General features: G+C 32.7%; 1 protein-coding gene across 2 annotated transcripts in view; it reads left to right on the top strand.

The window, feature by feature from the left end:
• The window catches only part of LOC149482408 (roundabout homolog 2-like), a 55,147-nt gene that overhangs the window by 28,449 nt on the left and 7,030 nt on the right, over window positions 1-19,668 (top strand). For both annotated transcript variants that reach the window (XM_089703705.1, XM_089703704.1), the window contains exons 2-3: window positions 10,916-11,041; window positions 19,288-19,617. In XM_089703705.1, coding sequence (XP_089559831.1) covers window positions 10,993-11,041; window positions 19,288-19,617 — 379 coding nt within the window. In that variant the 5' untranslated portion in view covers window positions 10,916-10,992. The remainder of the gene's footprint in view (window positions 1-10,915; window positions 11,042-19,287; window positions 19,618-19,668) is intronic.

Genomic DNA, 19,668 nt, shown 5'->3' with positions numbered 1-19,668 from the left:
TTCCCGCCCATATCCGATGGCGATCTCTATTTTACTTCATTGACATTGTCCAGAATAGCGGCCCATTTCACCGCAAATAACTTCGGCGGCCGTTTCGAAGATCTTTCGGTCATTAAGGCATTATGACTAAATTGTGACTTATTGTCTTTATGCGTTCATTGTACGTGTGTTTTACAGATTGCTTCATTTGTAACGTTTTCAGGTTTTCGTTTCTTAGTGAATGTTTTCTTCGCTGTTATAACTTACATAATATTATTATGATCATCCACATATTACGAAATACGAGCAGCAAAATATAAGAGCGTGAACAGAAATGCATGCCTTGCAGAGTTTTTTTCATCGTTTTAATATTGAATTTTTTTTTTAATTTTGATTCCATTAGAAAAAAACCTTACACTTATATTATTTTTATTCATACTTTCCTCAATTCATTTTTTACAACAGAACGAAAATAAATAAAAATTTTATACCCGAGTTGCATAGTTCAAACTTTCAATACGAGTCGCGTTATTGTTCATTATTCAAAAACGAAATGTGGCCGAAGTAAAATAAAATATCAAGTTGCACAACTTAATAATGACAGAAAACTTTCGAGTGTGTACTCATGAATGGGCTTTGTTTCCGCAAACAGCTGGAACAAAAACTGAAGTCCTCGCCACAAACACTTCATTTAGGAGTTTTTGTTTAACCAATTAAAACGATACTGGTCTCTAAGTTGTTTCATTAAAATTGCTAGGAAAGTTTTTATTTAGTGGACTTAGAGAGAATTACGTAGCGCCGCCATTGTTGTGGGTTTTGGAAACAATGCGTCATTGTGCATGAAATCTGGAGGCTTTATGGGTTTAATGCTTGAAGTAAGCGTGTAATCCTTATCGCAACTTTTGTATGGGTTAAATATTTAAATGTATATACACATAATATTTAAAGTCACTCTTTGTTTTTGCCAGGCTCTTCAAGTTATAATAATGCGCTTTTCATAATTATATGATATGTAATTTTAATTTTAGCACTAACATTCCATTCATTAATACAAAATTAGCATCCATATTTCGATGTCACTATAAATAATAAAATGTTCGCGATCGTTGAAAACATTGAATGTGGGGGTTTATGGGAATCCTGACTATTGGCCGTTCAATGGCTCCATGTGGAAACGTTAGCCCACACGTTATCGATATAAAGCTTAGTGAAAAAACAAACATTCCACCGCTTTGTTATTCTACCGATAGACCGCTTGTAAATAACGCAATATATTCTAAACAGATTTATAAAGCTCGCGTTGTATATCCAGCGCTGGATGTTAACAATTCATTACCACGACTCAATCGTCTGTTATAAAGGTGCGCTGTTATTGTTGTTGTAACTTAGAAACATATTATTCAGTGTTTATTCGGGTAAACGCGTGTTTTATTTATTTTTACTGTGAGTCATTTTATTCGCTCGATTCATTTTACTGGCGTCTCGGTTATAAAATAAATCCACACTGCGTCATTGTTATGTGTACATACTTCGTATATAAAGATTCAATTTTATCGATATGATGAATTGACGTTATTTGAATAAATTGCCTATAAAATATATTAAAATTTTGATATAACCCATTATCGCCGACACTGGCTTGATTTAAGGCCATCAATCAAAGTCTTTGAAATTCAATCTATACTTTTAGACCCTCCAATTAAGAATAATTGGAGATAAGCCTTTAATTTTTCCGTCACGGGTGGGCTTCGGAAAGTGTAAGCCGGTCATTAGCCACCTTTTTAAGGTCTGCCCGCGCATCTTTTGTCTTAAAGCCATCATATTTCTCGGGCTTAATCCATAATACATGAGATACCGACACTGCATGGCAATTATGAGTAATAAATCTGAACTTAGATCAACAGCCGTAGTCCAAATTTATTTTCGTATCGGCGTTCACGATAAAAAATCGGGAGGAAGTATTTCATTGAAATAACAATTCAATTTTATCGCTAGAGTGCCACTTCAGTGACCTAAAACTCTCACAACTGGATGACCGACATTATCTTCGAAAATAAATGACCAATTAAACAGTCTAATTCATTTCTGTCGAGTTCCAGTCCTCAACAGGGTGGAAACATAAATCAACATGTCATTGAGTGGCGATAAACATTTTGTGACTTCCAACCCAGGTGATAAAAACTGACCGTTTTTTAAGAGCACCAAAGCCTTTAAAAGGGTGACATTTTTTTAACTAACGGCTCCTTAATTGTTGCGTGGCCACCCTTTATGTTTAAAATCATCCCTTCCGACAAAAAATGGACCTAAATAAATGATCATAATGAGCCGATTTAGAGGTTCGTCGAGCAAAAAATAACTAGGTAGCTAACTACATAATGAGTGTTTGATAAGACGAAATTCTTTGTTTGTTTTCGATTTACCGCATCGACGCGGCGACACTTACTCAAATATTTTTTTAATGTCGACTGCTTACACTATTAAGTGCTGTCTAATAGGGTACGCAAATAAAAAGGTGCTCACACATGTATTGAACGTAACTCATTGCGGATAAGAGGGTCAATATTTTGATAGCACGCGTGGTACGATAGTGGAAACATTTGGTTAAACATTGTGCAATGAGTGTGGTTGTTTAATCGCAGTGGTTAACGGACACGGACAAAACAAACGGAGCTTCTCTTAACAACCGTACAAGCAGACGACGTAGACAAAAATAAACTGGCACGATGAATCAACATCCAAGTCGAGAAATTCCAGCACATCAAAGGCGTCCGCGGAAATGCACTTTTTGTTGCGAGATTTGCGAATTAATTAGTTGTAAATTGTGACAGGTACGCTTCAAAGCTAATGAACGGTATAGATATCTACGTTAGTCATATTCAGAGGAGACGTATTTGAATAGCATTTGAAACACGAAATATTTCTCTTTTCACTCTTCAACTGTGTTCAGAAAAATGTGCTGTGAATTAAAATTCGTTCTTTATTTAAAAGAAAGTTGTAGAATGTCGTAACAGTGATGTGTAATATTGAATGAAGACACCCATAATTAGTTACAACTTTAAATAAACGGTGTGTATGACTACCTAAAAGGAATAAGCACATGTAAGCGGGACATCAAATACAAATTGGCTGTTATTAGCCGCGAACTTGAAAGGCAAAGAAACATTAAATGAGGTGGAAAATTTGACACTCCGCCTACAGACACGAGTCATTATACAGTTTTATTGACGGCCCGAGAAGATTTACACATGCAGCTGCCGGAGTGCAATCAACTTAAAAATTTATACGTACATAAATAATAATTCATAAGAAATAATTAAGTCTTTGCTTCTTGCGTTTTTATGGCGTATTATGGGGCACATAAGAAAATAACATGCTGTAAAATTTTGCATCTTTATAGTACATGTGTAAGAGGATATTGCTAACATATTGAACGAAGCTCAAACGAAAAGAAATGTGATAAATAATATTCGCACCTCTATACCTAATTCGTATAACTGTGAAATGAAATATGATTTAAATTTACGTGTACTACGTCTTCTTTATAAAGGTGCATCTACCGCGTAATAAACCTAATAATTTTGCCAGAACTGTTAAAAACTAAAATTATGATGCCATTTAGATAAAAGTTTGACACGACTCCAAGTTTCGCTCGGTTGAGTTCCTAAGTTTATGCAAGTCGCGTCACGTACATAATCTATGCACTTATACTTTTTAGTTTCTACCTTCTAGGGGACACATGGGACTTACTTTTTGCTAGTTAAATCTGTTAAATGTTTCTTTGAATAAATGGATCGGATATATATTATGTTTACCATGAAAATTGTTTAATTTATATCTAGATGTTTTTTTTATATTCGAATAAAATGTATTTTGATAACAATTACATTGTTTTATTGATATTCAAATGCAAATTATATTTGATTTAAATAAATATTACCTTTTAAAGAAGACATCTTGATTTTTTCCTATTTGCTATAACAAAGGAAAAAAATCAAGAACAGCAGTGGAAAACTACTACAATAGGCATCTTGGCGGGGCTTGAGTTTGTTAAAATTAAAGTACATAAAAAATAAGTATGATTTTTACAGCTACCTGTTCTGAGTATTGTCAATGAGACAATGGACCTTAAATTGCGAGCGTTCTGGAATCCAGTCCATACTGCTCCAACTTTTCCAAACAGGGTTAAGTATAGTTCGGAAACTAGTTCGGTTTGAAATAAAAATTATGACAGTTTTAATTTAATAAATAGAACGTAATGTTACGTTGATAATAAAAGCTAGTGAAAATAATATTTTTTTACAAGCGAAAGAAACTAATAACTTATTGGGAGATATAAAATGTTTTACATTATTAGGTACCTATACATTATTATAAACTAATAAGATTTAAGCTCTATTTATTACCTTTTATATTTTAATAATTATCCCCAAAGTTATAATTTAATAACAGCAAATATTAAATTATTGAATAATCTTTTTAACAATTTAAATTACCTTATAATTATTTTATAATTAAATTTCATTATAGAAGTGACAGTGATGATGTAATTTTCTCTTATAAATTCATAATTAATACGAGAAAATTACATCATCAATGTTGTCATTATAATTATTATCTTAAAGAATAAGCGGTTCCTTTATTCCTTGATGATAATAACAACGTAAATTATGACATATAGGTCTTGTGTCAGATCAGGAATTCTTAAAAATGATATGAACATGATAATCCACACGGGTTATCGTTAACTAGGGTACACATTGTCCTTACAAGATAAGCCATTTCATTCAGTACAGTAATTACTAATGTTAAGCAAAGTGGTAACTCTCTTTAATCATATTGTCTGAGATACTTGTGACTTTTTGCAATCTAGTATGAAAATGATGCCTAACTATTTAAAATTGTTACCTATTTACATAATATTAATTTTGATAATTATGTGAAAATTAAAAATCATTACCCTCATTATCGTAATTCAATTAAAAAAAAATTCAAAATTCTTTATTTGGAACAATAAAAACACAGATACAAAAAACTTTATGAACGATGTTTGAATTCTATATGTACATATTACAAATTGAAACTCTCAAATATATTCAATAAATTACTATCACTGTAATGTAACCATTATAGAATATAATATTCGACATTGATTCCATATTTTCGTCGTTTCGCCCTCGCATTTTCAACCAAAGAGTATAAAACTATTTTCCGTACAATTTCACAGACTCGTCCTGTTTGCGCAGAACTTCGACAGACTATATTATATATAGGTATTTTTTATCTGTATTTCATAACGATGGCGCCATCGGTAAACTTTGATCGGTAACTGCCACCACTAACATAAACTAAAAGTTGTTCTTTCCACATTTTGACATCTCTATTTTGAACATCAAAGTTGGTGATATTATTAAAAATTTGTTTCATCTGCGCGTTGCAAAACGTTCCGATGTTGTAATTCAAACCGTGATTTATCTTCTTTAAGTAGGTCTCAGTGGTTAATTACATGATATATTTTGAAATGTTCGTGAACATACCTATTATTCGGAAGGTTAGTCGTTTATTTAAACGTGATTTATACGTGAAAGATTAGCGATGAAGTTTGAATGCTTAGTTTGAATGTTTTATGTTTTCAGGAAGAAATATTTGATAGTTAATGCATCTGTAGTGACATGAGTAATCGATATCGATTACTATTAACATAAATATTGTCACTATTATTGTATTATTTATGTTAGTAAAGTTAAAAGGGGTTCATTTGAAGAAAATGTTTATTTTTATTATAAAATTAACTAATACTATTTTTTGTTTAGATTGCCGCAGAGTACGCTGAATTAAAAACAATAACTAAAGTTGATAACAATGTTGAAAGACGTTATTTTTAGCATTCGTTCAATCACTCTCGAAAACCATAAAAGCCGTGTTCAACATAATCCTACCTTTATTGAAAACATGGCACATTACTTTTATTTTTATCAAAATCACATTTATAGGTGTTAAATATCACAATAACTGACGCAGGTGTAAAAGCATTGAGTTTATTTTATTGCCACACATCATTCCATATGAATACTACGCTTTTATTGTCCCGGTGAAACTCGGCTGCTATTCTGTTATTTTAAAATGTTTTTACTTACTTTTATGAGCGGAGTTGTCAAATATTTTATACGTGCATATTTGATTTACCTACGGTTGTTTTAATTACAGTACCTATCAAAGTTTGATTAACAATTTTTATGATTGTAAAAATGATACAAAAATGTAGGTAGTTTATTGTCTTTTTTAACCTACAACCGAGATGTTCGTTTTGCTTGACTTTGCATTACTAGTTCTCATTTAAATACATATACATATACGTAGATTGTAGGCACGCCAAAGTGCTTCAATTTTTTGCCAAATTAGTATAAGATTTCAAACGAAATCTCAAACCCCATACCCGACAATCACTTAGCTGCTTTGGAGAACCGCTTCCGGCGTATACAATAGTGCATGCAAACTTCGTGAAATGGGTAAAAATAATCCGCTATCCCAGTCCAATACATCACGCAAACTGTCAGCCGAGACCGCACGAACAAAAATATACTATTGTTAGACTGGTAAGGCTTTGTCGGAAACTTTGACAAAAACTTGTGCAATATTTGACGGTACACGCACCGACGCCATTCAACAAAACTTTAAGCCAGACTAATCCATAGATCAGACAACGGCTCCGATTAAAAAAATATACGTTTCAATTGGTGTTGTGGGACGATTTCGTGCGAATTTAACGAATGCAATGAAGATAACGCAACAAAAGATACATAATAACGCTTCGTTTTGTTATGTCGATTAACCTAAAGAATGCTTAACCAATGTTGGTAAAATAACAAGAGTTATAAGACACCATCCTCGTTTTGTTGTTGAAATTCTTGGCAACTGTTGAGTCTCTTTTCATCTCGCTCTTAATTGTCACTTGTAAAGAAACAAACTGCTTGAATTTACATACCAAATTAAATGAATTCGGACACATTACAGCTATTTAGGTTCGAAATATTGCCAGCGTAATAATTTCGATCGCTGCTATATTAAGGGCATTGTATGTTGTGAGTTGTGACTGCTTGTAAGTTACGATACGATATCAAATGTTTTCTTTTACAACAACTTCTGATTATGAAATCAATATCGATAGTACCTATCGATTGCAATATAACTGTGTTAATAAATAAATAAATAAAATAACTGCCAATTTATTAACAAAATCTGAAACACAACTTACACATTAACTGTGACATTGGCAGAATCCGTCCTCACTGGGATCGGGAGTTGCCATTTGAAAAAAAGAAGAAGAAGAAGAATACATTAACTGATAGCTATATTATGTTAACAGACAAAAAAAAACTGAGTGCCGATTTAGATAAAAATAAAAAACTATTTGTCGCGACGACAACTAAACGGGTCGTTTTAATTGTTTTTTAGATGCCACATCTCACTCATGACCGACAATTAATCAATTCCAAAATTGGAGCGGCGTTCATATTTTACAAGGCCCCAGTGATCAATCGCTCTTTGTGTGGGTCTAATACATGTCGACACTTGTTTCTTTATTGTTAATATGGAAGCTGTAGCCATAACAAACATTATTCAAAAGTATATTTTTATTTACTTGTACAGCAGGTTGATAAAGCTGCGCTTTGATCTCACGTGTTCATAGATTTTCTTGGGTTTGACGATGGATACTGTTATGTTTTGTAATTTTGTTGACACGGCGGCGACTGTTGCCTTATAGAGTGTTGAGAAATCATACGTCCATATTTAGGGAGGTCTATGTTGATTTTGTTAATCTGAAGTATATATAAAGCGATTTAACACATAGCGTTATTACGTACTGTGTGAAAAATAAACACGAGAACCGACGCTTAGTGCATTTGCTAAAGATATCTAGAGACCGCACCTCGAAGCAAAATGTCAACAGTCACATTATGCGTTTGAGAGTCTTCACCAACTATGTTATTGTAGCGAGACATTTTATTTAAATATTTGTACTGTCAATTATGAGCTGTTGAGGCCTGAGGAATGTTTGCGTAACTCTGGTTGTTACTATTCCGATGACAGTGCTGATTAACGTGGGATTAAATATTTATTCAAATGAATGATTTAGTTAAGGATTTAATTGTCATAGAAATAGGTCTTAGTCGTATTTTTCATCAATTAAAAATACTGTTCTTGATGCTCGATTTATTGTCAATGAGTTTTCAGAAATAGGTACGGTATTTGCATGTAAGGGACCTAATAAAATTTACGTAACTTATTCATTTTTTAAGTGGTCTCATGAAAGGTTATTTACTGAAAAGGCACTAAAATAATATGGTATGTACCAACATACCATATGCATAATTTTGGGCTTAGATCTTTCTTAAAAGTTGACTGAAATATCACGTTTCATTTAAAAATGTTTTATTACGTCTGGAACATAATTTCAGGCTACGAACGTATAATTAATTGTTTCACTTAAAGCTCAACCATTAAAGTAGCGAAGGAGTCGATTGTTTTAAGAAGCAATCATTTTTTCTAGTAACTGGCGGCCCGTCATCGTTCAAGTGGCAATAAATTTTAATCTTAACCTTGGCTACGTTTGTTTTGGTTAACCGATTGTAGCTGGCATATGCGTGAGAACTGAGCTTGAACTTGGAGATTGTTAGTGAATGTATAAAATATAAGTTTAAAGTAAACTGTTAGTTTATTATGAAAATAAATGTGAAGTGGAGAAGATAAACACGGGAAAGACATGGGAAAGCGTAGTTTATATGTTTAAGATGTGCGTGAGGAGCTATGAACGTGTGGGGTATGGGACAGATCACAGATGTAGGTGTTTAGTTTAGTTCTATTGCCTCTTTTATTTGTCTCCGCCAAGGATCACATCCAGAGCCTTTTGATAAGCTTACTGAGGGTGCATCCCAGCATTTAAGAAACCGTAAATCTGTAGGTATGTCTATCTGAATTGTCTATTCAGCATCTAAAACATAGGTATTTGCAAGTAAAATTGTAATACAGAATATTTTGATTCTATTATGCAGTGTTAGTTATGCATACAAACTGACAAGTTCTATCAACGTATCACATCTAAGCATAATATTACACTGGCGTTATTAAATTAAGTTTAATCTGGCGATTAGAGTAATACATAGCATTACCGTTTGCAATCTAAATCATCAATATTACATTGGATTTTAGGTTCGATATTAAATCCGAATAACGCTAATACAGTTTATTGAGCCGCATTATCCTCTGAATTAACAGGCCCAATCTATTATTACTGATTAAAATATAAATGGTGATTGCACGTACACGTTTTAGTTAGCTGTTGCAACGGTATTATGAAAATACTAGCTATGCTCCGCGGTTTTACCTACAGTGCTCCGTTCCTGTGTGTCTTACCGTGATGATATATAGCCTTTAGCCTTCCTCGATAAATGGGCTATCTAACACTGAAAGAATTTTTCAAATTGGACCACTATTTCCTGAGATAAGCGCGTTCAAACAAACAAACAAACTCTTCAGCTTTATTATATGTATTAGTGTAGATGTGTTAGCATTCGTTGTTAGGTACGACTACTAGTAGCATTATATTATCTGTGGCTACGACATTTAGTTATCTGTGCTACGAGCAAAATTTATAGTTATATTGGTCAGCTTAATCTCATTTATTTATAGCTCAGCGTGTCGTATGCCGCAATATGTTACAGATTATTTAAGATGTTTTTTTCAGTAGCTTGCAGGAGCATGTTACAATATTGGATTTTTTATCAACATAGTTATAATTATACCCAGGGTCTAGCAATGTCATTCCTGAATTTTAAGATAACATATCTAAACATTTTTGTATTGTTGTCTTCTATGTTGTATGTATTCTTTTAAAATTTTACTTAGTATATTTTTGGCTTATATTTATTTAGACTGAAAATTATTATAATAATATTTTATCATGATTTATCTATTGATTTTTAAATTACATTAAAAATTTGATGATGGACAATATTATGATCACTCTGTACCTGCTTGCTCTATAATATTTTTAGCTCGTACATTTAAATCTAATGAATATACCTACAGCCCACTGCTCTATGACGGAAGTTTATATCAAGTGTAGTTGAGCCAAATTAATTTGTGCTTGAAACTTAAATCAGGGTCGTACGATGTATTCATAACAATATAAACAACAGTATAAAGGGTTAGCCTTAGTACTTCAATAGATGTTATTACCCGCAGATTTGTGAGTTGTCCAAACAAATTTCAATCTTAATTTGTAGAATAAAGGGTTCATTTCCGAATGTTTATCATACACATTCTTTACAGAATATTTTAATATATTTCCAATAGTATTGGTGCTGTGAAGGAAATGTCACTCCCAATTAGAACTGTCAATTTTAACTGATCCCTTCATCATGATCCCATTACCTAACGACTTGGTTGAATGTCAAGTTGTATTTGAATTAGATATCGTTAACAAGATGATTTAATTTAGTATTTTTATTGATTTATTTAGTAGGTAGTTTTAAAATTGATTATCTCGATTTCCCCAAATTAAAAGCTTATCTGGTTTATAACCACATAAAATCTGAATCCATGTCTATCTATGTCAGTCATGTAATTTATCATTTTATGATAATAATCTTCCTTGATAAATATAATTAAGGGCAAGCCTTAGGTTAAACAGTTAAATTTAACTTGACTTGATAAAAATAAGAGATGGAAATTTGTAAAGAGAAATGACTAGGACTGTCGCGCGATAAACTGAAGTGCACGCGAGCAAAGCCGCGGGCGGAAAGCTAAATTTGAATGAAAAAATACTGAACACGTCCCTGAATAATAAAAAAGAGCGTATAATAATAAGGTATAACCATATCACATTAACTCAATTTACTCTGTTTACTCAATTTTAACGTACGTTCTTTTGTTTCAGATGAGAGAGAAAGAAGAAATATGATCACACATAGAGTTAAATTAAGGATTCATACACAGTGGTAGTGCAGTGTCGCCATGGACATCCTAAAATTGGTGACGTCTCTTTTGGGACTGTTCTGTTTTGGTAAGCATTGTCATTTCTTTATAGATTAAATTAAAATAACCCATAGTCAAGAAGTCTTGATTGTGATCTATGGGTGAATTTTATGTAGGTAGATATTTAATTTTCACAGTAGTAAAATAATTTTATTAAATCTACATAGCATTTTTTATTATTAATTATGCTATGTAGGTAATACACGATTTTTTCAATTTTTTATTGTATTATTAATTAGCTTTTAAGTAAGTATGTAGTTTAAAGTTATGGATAATCTTTACGTATCTAACAAACAATACCCAAATCAAAATACTGACGCTAACCAGTGATTTAACAGCCGTAAATTCGTTCCATATGTTTGCATTCTTACATAAAAAATTCACGGTGCAGTCAAAGTTCAAGGCGCTAATAGCCCCCAAGGGGTCGGTCCCTCGCTCGATACTAGTGCCACACCGTACCATCTTAGATTTGTGCCAGTTAGACATTACCACAATTTGTCACCGCTTCGAAAATGTGGCTAATTGCAGGAAATTTCTGTTTAGTTCGAGGGGCGTAATTGGATATTAAATTATACTAATTTCATGTGTGAAGCTTGATTTTAATTGATGTTTTGTTTTAGGTATTTGTTAGAGTGGTTAATATTGATTATTATAATATGATATAATTTATTGAGATTTTCTCGTATTTTTAGGTTTCAGGTATGCCACGATATCTAAGTATTTAATGTAACATGTTCGATAAATCTTAAAATAAATAAATCGTAAATAACAAAATCGTCGTATTGGTAATGACAATTTTCGAAAATAAGTAAAACACAAAAACCTAAGCTAAATACGATGTTAAAAATAGAACCATTAAAAGAAAAAGTAACTAATGGTAATTTCTTAAAAAGCGTGATAAAAACCGTGTCGAACAAACAAATGTCACGTAACGACTCTCCAGGGCCTAATAAAGTTTAAGGGAAAGCGTAACGCATTGACAAAATTCATTAAGTTAACAAAATACACATGCATAGATTTACATGCATATGTCGATTGCACATATTTTACAATCAACTGAACTTGTAATAGATGAAAAACAGCTTATCTATGGGCGTTGCTATCACCCCAGTATGTCTCTTCGTCATGATATAATTATTTTAGACTGTGGTTTATGAACCTATACAAAAAGCGCGCCCCAGGCGGCTATCAAAGCGTAAAGAAGTTAAGCTAATGTTAAACGATGCCTATCTTTTGTGCCTAATTCATGATGGATGCCGCGTGAAATGCAAAGAAAAAATACAATAATAAAATTAAGAGAATCAATCGTTTGGGGTACTTTACAATGAGGTTATGTGCGTCACTGTAGCTACTCAATGGGATATTTGAAAAATGGATCGTATCTCTTCTTGAACAAAACTTTGACTTTTACGATTATCGAAAATAACATTTTGACCCTCGCGCTCGAAGGTATATGACGCCCAATTCGATTGTAGTATATATTATAAATAATTAAACGGAAGTTTGAATACAAAGGGTGACGGTTAAATTATAGGTTCTTAAATTCTAAGCGCTTTGATTCTAAACGCAAAATGCCTTCTAAATATAGACGTCATTCCTAATAAGTAAATGTAATCAGTAAAGACGATCGCTAATATTTTTTGTTCGTGAGCTCGATATGATCAGATAGCTTTCATTTCGCAAACTATGGCCTTTTATCTGTAAACCGATATATCTTATTAATGGTGACGTTTCGGAAGCAAATAAAATCACCGTTCTCTTTGGAAACTCGGTACCGGTGTCATTTTATCCTACAGATGTTTTATTATTGTGCAATAAATTAGTTCCATTATCTGCAGCGTGTGAATGTCTTGTTTTATTTAAATTCAAATGTATGTTCAGTTTTTGTTTTAACGCCGACGCATTTCATAATTCAATGAGTTGAAAAACTTAATACCTACTACAGATTATTCCAAGATTAGACATTAAGTGTGTTTTAAATAAATAAATTATAAATGATTATTTTGTTTTCATCATTTTCCGTACATATGTTACCATGTTATTGAACGAACGTCGTAGATTTATTCACCATCCTTCACACATAAAAATATTTGAATTTGATTTTTTTCCGTTTCCTATAGCCTGTTACAATAAAAGTCAAAGATTTTATAGAGGAACAATAAATAAACAGAATCTATCGAAACAGTCATGGATACAAAGTATGTTATTCCATCTGCCCACGCGCTGAATGTCTACAAAAACAAACTCGAAAGAAAGCAATATAGCAACTGGTCGATTCCTTCCGTATTTTCTATTATAGAAATGGCTACAGCCACTAAGGCGATAAATTGTGTGCATTATTGTGTTCGACAAACTGACACATATTGCGACGACATAAAAATGAAAGTCGGTTGCGGGATTAAAAACAAATTTAGCTTTGCAGTTTGCCCCCGTTTCAGGTAGGTATGGGTCGTGAAAGATGACACTACGTCAACAATTTGTACCGTACATTAGCAGGCCTTACAAGACAAACATTGTAACTCACGAAACTCATATTAATGTAATCCGTCCATCCGTTCAGGCGGATAATTTTCAACAGATGTGCCGATGTTTTTGTGTTGTAAAAGATAAGTGCTATTTCATTAACCGTAACGTTTTTGGATATTTTTATCTTCTCGTTTTTCTCGTTTAAAACATATACTTCTCATAAATCGTACTAATCTAACCCAAGTTTGTTTATGGAGAAGCTTGAGTTTTTGAAATAAAACTAAATGTGTAATGTTAATTTAAAAAAATTATCTGCGTGCATCGATGTACAAATGAATCTGTAGAATCTCATTCCTGTTGCATTGCGTCTATTGCCAATCTCAAAAAATAGAACTAAATCGAATTTGTGTAAATTTGTATTGCTCATTGTATATTGCGTTCATTTAGCGATTTCATAATAACGTACAACTGCGTAATGACTGCTTAGAGTCATATTGCCAAGGGGTCAAAAATGAACACGTGTTCAAAATTCGAAAAATCATGATTGGCTCCCTTAGGAGGCAATCACGATCATTAGAATTAGATGTTCGTATTCAAACTGCTATCGTGTTACTTAGGGTGACAGTTGTAAACTTTTGAGTTCTAAGGGGAAGATTTTGGTATGTTAATAGGCTTGTTAAATATACTATTTCTGTTAATATCTGTACATGCTATACAGTAAGGCCTCTTAGAATAATTTTAAATCAAATTTTGATAATGCAAATTGGAATTTTATCCTAAAACTACTAAATATGTATAATATTGAATTACACAAGATATTCATACGGTGTTAGGTACTTCTTCGTACTCTTTAAGGATGCTTTAAGGTGACCTCTTCTGAAACATTGAATTTTATTGTAGATCGAATATTCGTATTCCTACACGCTTTAGACCTCATTCACACGAGAGCTTTTTTAACGTCCGTTAAAAAAGCGTCCAAATAGAACAAATGCATTCCCAAGTATATGTTCACACGTCAGCGCTTTTAAAGCGCGACGCTTTTTTATCGCGCAGTGTTCTATTTTCAACGCTCGGCGTTGGGCGTTAAATAAAATAGACCATAGGAAACTTCTTACTATTGTTCAGACGAGCGCTAAAAAAGCGCCGGCGCTGCGTTCAGTATGCCGCACGCTCGCTCAGCGGTAGCACGTGTTTGTTGTGCTTATAATCATCAGAAAATCGATACGAATTACGATGTCGTGGATTGTTGATCCCGAACTATTAATTATAGATGTGGAGTCTCGTCCGTTCCTGTATTCAAAATCGTTATAGACATTTGAAAATAATTAAAAAAATTCCGGGGTATTGCCTTAACTCTTCGTACAGTGTCACAAACTGCCCTTTTAAGTATCTCTGTTCATTCAGAGGATGTACCCAGAATGCCTTTTGTTTTCTTTTTCGTCTTTCAATAACACAAATCGCTAGTGCCAATCTTTCTTTCTTTCTTTCTTTCAAATATACCTAACATATAAAAATTAAAACAGTAGGTATTTTTATCATATTCCTTTAAGTAACATGTTTATCGATGACGAGTTTGAACAAATACCTAAGTAGGTACCTACAAGTGGTTTATTAAGAACAAACTTTCCGAGGAATTCTAAGCAAATATAATAATATAAATATCATAAAGATATTACGCAACTGACATTACGTAATTATTTTAGCAGAAACCATTTCCACGTCTTACTGAAGCCAGAGACGAGACATGAGTGATTTTAAAGCGTTAGTATGAACAACCACAGAGAGAACGTTTAAAAAGCGCCAACGCCGGGTTTTAACGCAACGCTTTTTTAACTCTCGTGCGAATGAGGTCTGAGTCATGCATTTCATGCCTATTATACTTTTCTACAGTTTGATGTTTATCTTACCGTATCTATTAAAGCTCACAATGGTGCAATATACAACGATCAAAGAAAGTCCGATTTTCGTTTGATGTCGAATCTACGTCGACAAATTTGTTACGTTGCAAATGATACTGGAAAGCGTTTGTACCAAAGCTAAAGGAAATGGTTTTTAAAGCAGCTGTTAACCTGATTTTATGAGAATCCAATATATCGTGATCGTGTAAACACGTCACTGGATACTATTGGGAAAAAGCAGGATGGCATGGGCTAGTTTTTGAGATATCGTACTTATTTCCTTAGTAAACTAATTGCAAAGAAGTAGGCGATATTCTTGAAATATATTGGCATCTTAATATGTTAATGTTTTTAATGTAAGTATGTATTTTAAATACTATGCACCTTTAAAATTTTTAAAAATTCATATATTATCATCTCAATTGAAGTTAAATAAGAGGTTTAGGTATATGTTATTACTTAAATAATAGGTATTCCATGATAATGAATACCGCCATAAAAGTAAAAACATTTTTTTCTTACACACTTAAGTATATCTTTCTTAAAAGGAAGTTCAAAATATAAGTCAACTCAAATGCAATAGTTGTGTCCGTGACCGATTTTTTATTTATTTTTTTAGTTGACGCGTGTCGACATGTGCTAGAGTTATAAATTAGCAGGGGACACGACGCACCCTCGCAATTTTTTTTAACAAATATTTTTGAACAATGGCCCGTAACTATGCGCGTGCGAGCTAAAATCATTTCCTTTGGCATTGCTTTCCAGTGTCATTTTAACATTTCGGGCTAGTTCATTAATCTGGCTGATAATAGACGAAATATAAGAACCGCGTGAATGTATGAAATATGAATGTTAGCCGGTTATTCTTATAGGCAAAAATTAAATATAGACTGGGGTAGAAGCCTTTAAAAATAATGAAAAGATAAAAAAAATCGCAGTCGGATGAAACCCATTAGAAAAGGAGGGGAATATGATGAAAATAAAAGGAAAAATAAATTACGGTCAATCCGAGTTCGGGAAGTGGGAGGGGGGAGCTTTTAAGAGAAAAAAATGGTTTCTCTCGATTTCCGACAAAACTACAAGTCCTACAGAAAAAAATTCAATGGCAAAGTTGTAGGTAATTTAAAGTTCTACAACTTTTGTATTCATAATTTTTTCACATAATCTCAAAATTTAGGTGAAAAATTCAAAAAACCAAGTTTTTGGTCTTTTATTTTTATCTACTTCAAAATTTATTGTTTTTCTACGAAATTTGGTGGAAACTTACTTTATTATGTCCCAAATACACTGTAAATTATTTGATTAAAAATATTTATTTTTTCGCCTTATTTTGAATTAATACCAAAAAAACAACCTAATTTTCAATCGAAAAGTCACCCGTCAAAATATCAGCTTTTTTCAAAAACTGGTGGTGCCTTTTATTCATTGAAATCTCTACTTTCATATGGTGTAAAAAAAAAATAAACACCACTATAGTAAATGTTCTCAGGAAATGCATACAAACAGTGTGATAATGAGCTTTTACTAAATCAGGCACACTTCTCGAACTCTATATCTTCTCTTGTATCGGCTTTTCGGTAATATTTCAAAAGAAAAATAATTATCTGTTCTAAGTTTAATATTTTACAGCATATTCAAAAGCAAAATGATGTCGATAAAAACATTTCAGGTAATTCGAGAAGTGTGCCTGATTTAGTAAAAGCTAATTTTCACACTGTTTGTATGCATTTCCTGAGAACATTTACTATAGTGGTGTTTATTTTTTTTTACACCATATGAAAGAAGAGATTTCAATGAATAAAAGAAACCACCAGTTTTTGAAAAAAGCTGATATTTTGACGGGTGACTTTTCGATTGAAGATTAGGTTGTTTTTTTGGTATTAATTCAAAATAAGGCGAAAAAATAAATATTTTCAATCAAATAAATTACAGTGTATTTGGGACATAATAAAGTAAGTTTTCACCAAATTTCGTAGAAAAACAATAAATTTTGAAGTAGATAAAAATAAAAAACCAAAAACTTGGTTTTTTGAATTTTTCACCAAAATTTTGAGGTTATGTGAAAAAATTGTAAATACAAAAGTTGCAGATCCTTTTATTACCTACAACTTTGCGAATGAACTTTTTTCCGTAGGACTTGTAGTTTTGTCGGAAATCGAGAGAGACCATTTTTTTCTCTTAAAAGCTCCCCCCTCCCACTTCCCGAACTCGGATTGACCGTAATTTATTTTTCCTTACATTTTTATCATATTCCCCTCCTTTTCTAATAGGTTTCATCCGACTGCGATTTTTTTTTGTTTCAAAAATTATCTACTCTAGTCTAATAATGAAACAAGAACATTTATTTTTTTATTAATATCGAAGAGGTATTTGTTTGATACATTCTGTTACGCAGCACGGTTCTTTAATTAGCTACATTACTATTGTTTGGTTACATTCATTAGATTAATTAGGTGTGAAAGTAATCTATTAGGTTAGTGGGTAAGAAGAGATTCAGGATTAAATACTTATTCATTTGCATAAATACAGAAAAAAGTCAAGAATAGTTTACATGTTATCTTAATTTTTAAACATGTCTGTCTTAATTACGACTTCCAAAAGTTACAAAATATATAGTTTTTCCAACATTTTATACCAAACTTCCGTATCTATATCACACACGGAAACTCCTTTTATATCCGATAATCGATCGGGTTCAAAGCAAGTAAGCAATAAAGCCGGTTTATGTGCGATAAAGTAATGTATCGAGATCAACATAAACAATATTTTATGTGTCTTGCATTCCGCTAAATCTTATTTTTATCTCTACGTTCTGGTATATTTTGCCATATCACATACATGTCTCTTTTACGAGCTCACAGATAATTTATTGCGTCTAATGCCGATAAAATTGTTTTAATACTGTCCAGTCTTTTCTAGGTTTTAGTAGATTAATTAAAAATTTGAACGATAAAATTTCTGCGATGGTATTGCGAATTGCATATTATGTGTGTAGATACATATTGTATACTGCAGTTATGTGGATGCTTTTATGTCAACAAAATGTATTTTTTTTAAATAAGCAATGAATAATACGTGTCAAAGAACAGTCCAATTTTTTTGGATTATTTTAATAGGTAATTTATTTTCTTCGTCAACTTTCAATATTTTTATTCAATAGGTACCAGCTTTAATTTTCAAAAAGTATAGAAAAAATAAATGTATTATGTAGGTCAATAATAATACTCTAAAACATCAAGGGATTTACGAACAAAAATCGAAAGATAGCAAATCGAATGGAGATTCAATTATAGATTAGCCCTTGCAACGTACCGCATTCACAATGTTGGGACACGTGAATAAATAAACACAATTATTTTGCACAATGGGGTAATCCTTATTCTGTTACAACCTCGATCCGAAAATCGAGTCACAGACCATTACCGTTGTTTCATTTTTAGTGAAATCGAGTATTTTTTGCAACGATTTTCTGTTAATAATGCTCCGAGGTAACAATAGACATACATCAATTCGAGTGTCAAAAACTAACATCTGCGCCTTTCGTTGTAAACACACGAGGGTCCAAATTCGCATCCTTGGGGGACTCCAGGCTAGCCTATGTTTACGCTTCATTATTATTGTGCCATGTTTTAGTGTAGCTATAAACGATACGCTCCACTATTATTATCGTTGAAACTAAAGATTCTGTACCATTGTTAGGCTTTTAAATGAACGTTAACGACGGGCGGATCGGGTATAATTTTTAAAGGGATTATGTTTAACTCAAATAATTGTTCGATTATATCGGGACTAACGTTAAACTATTGAAAGTTTTTACCTTTAGTAATTCACCTCGTTTCCTTATTTTCTTAAACATATAGAATGCACATGAACCTGTATAACATACTCTTACGTGAAATAATTTTATCAGGTCCAGTCAACGGAGGACTTAGTGACGATTACATGGGAAGCGGTGAAGCACCATACATCATCGAACAGCCGCTTGACGTCACCGTAGCGAAGCACCAACCAGCTACTCTAAACTGCAGAGCTGGCGGCTCACCATCACCAACCATACGATGGTACAAAGGCGGCGTGCTTGTAGTATCAGATACACATAGAAGCTTATTGCCAGCTGGTGGTCTGTTCTTTCTAAGAGCAACGCATGGTCGTGCGCACTCAGACGCTGGCGTGTATTGGTGTGAAGCCACTAATCCGTATGGTACAGCTAGAAGTCGGAATGCAACTCTTCATGTAGCTGGTAAGTTATCTAACTGCTTCGTATTGATGATAACACTTGAGATAAAAATAT

This window comes from Colias philodice, chromosome 15, assembly GCF_061535455.1.
Source record: "Colias philodice isolate Cphi_HAF_F1 chromosome 15, ilColPhil1 Martin Lab GWU primary, whole genome shotgun sequence".
Taxonomy (NCBI): domain Eukaryota; kingdom Metazoa; phylum Arthropoda; class Insecta; order Lepidoptera; family Pieridae; genus Colias; species Colias philodice.
The sequence above is the reverse complement of the archived record's forward strand: the minus strand, read 5'-3'. Positions and strand labels throughout refer to the sequence as shown.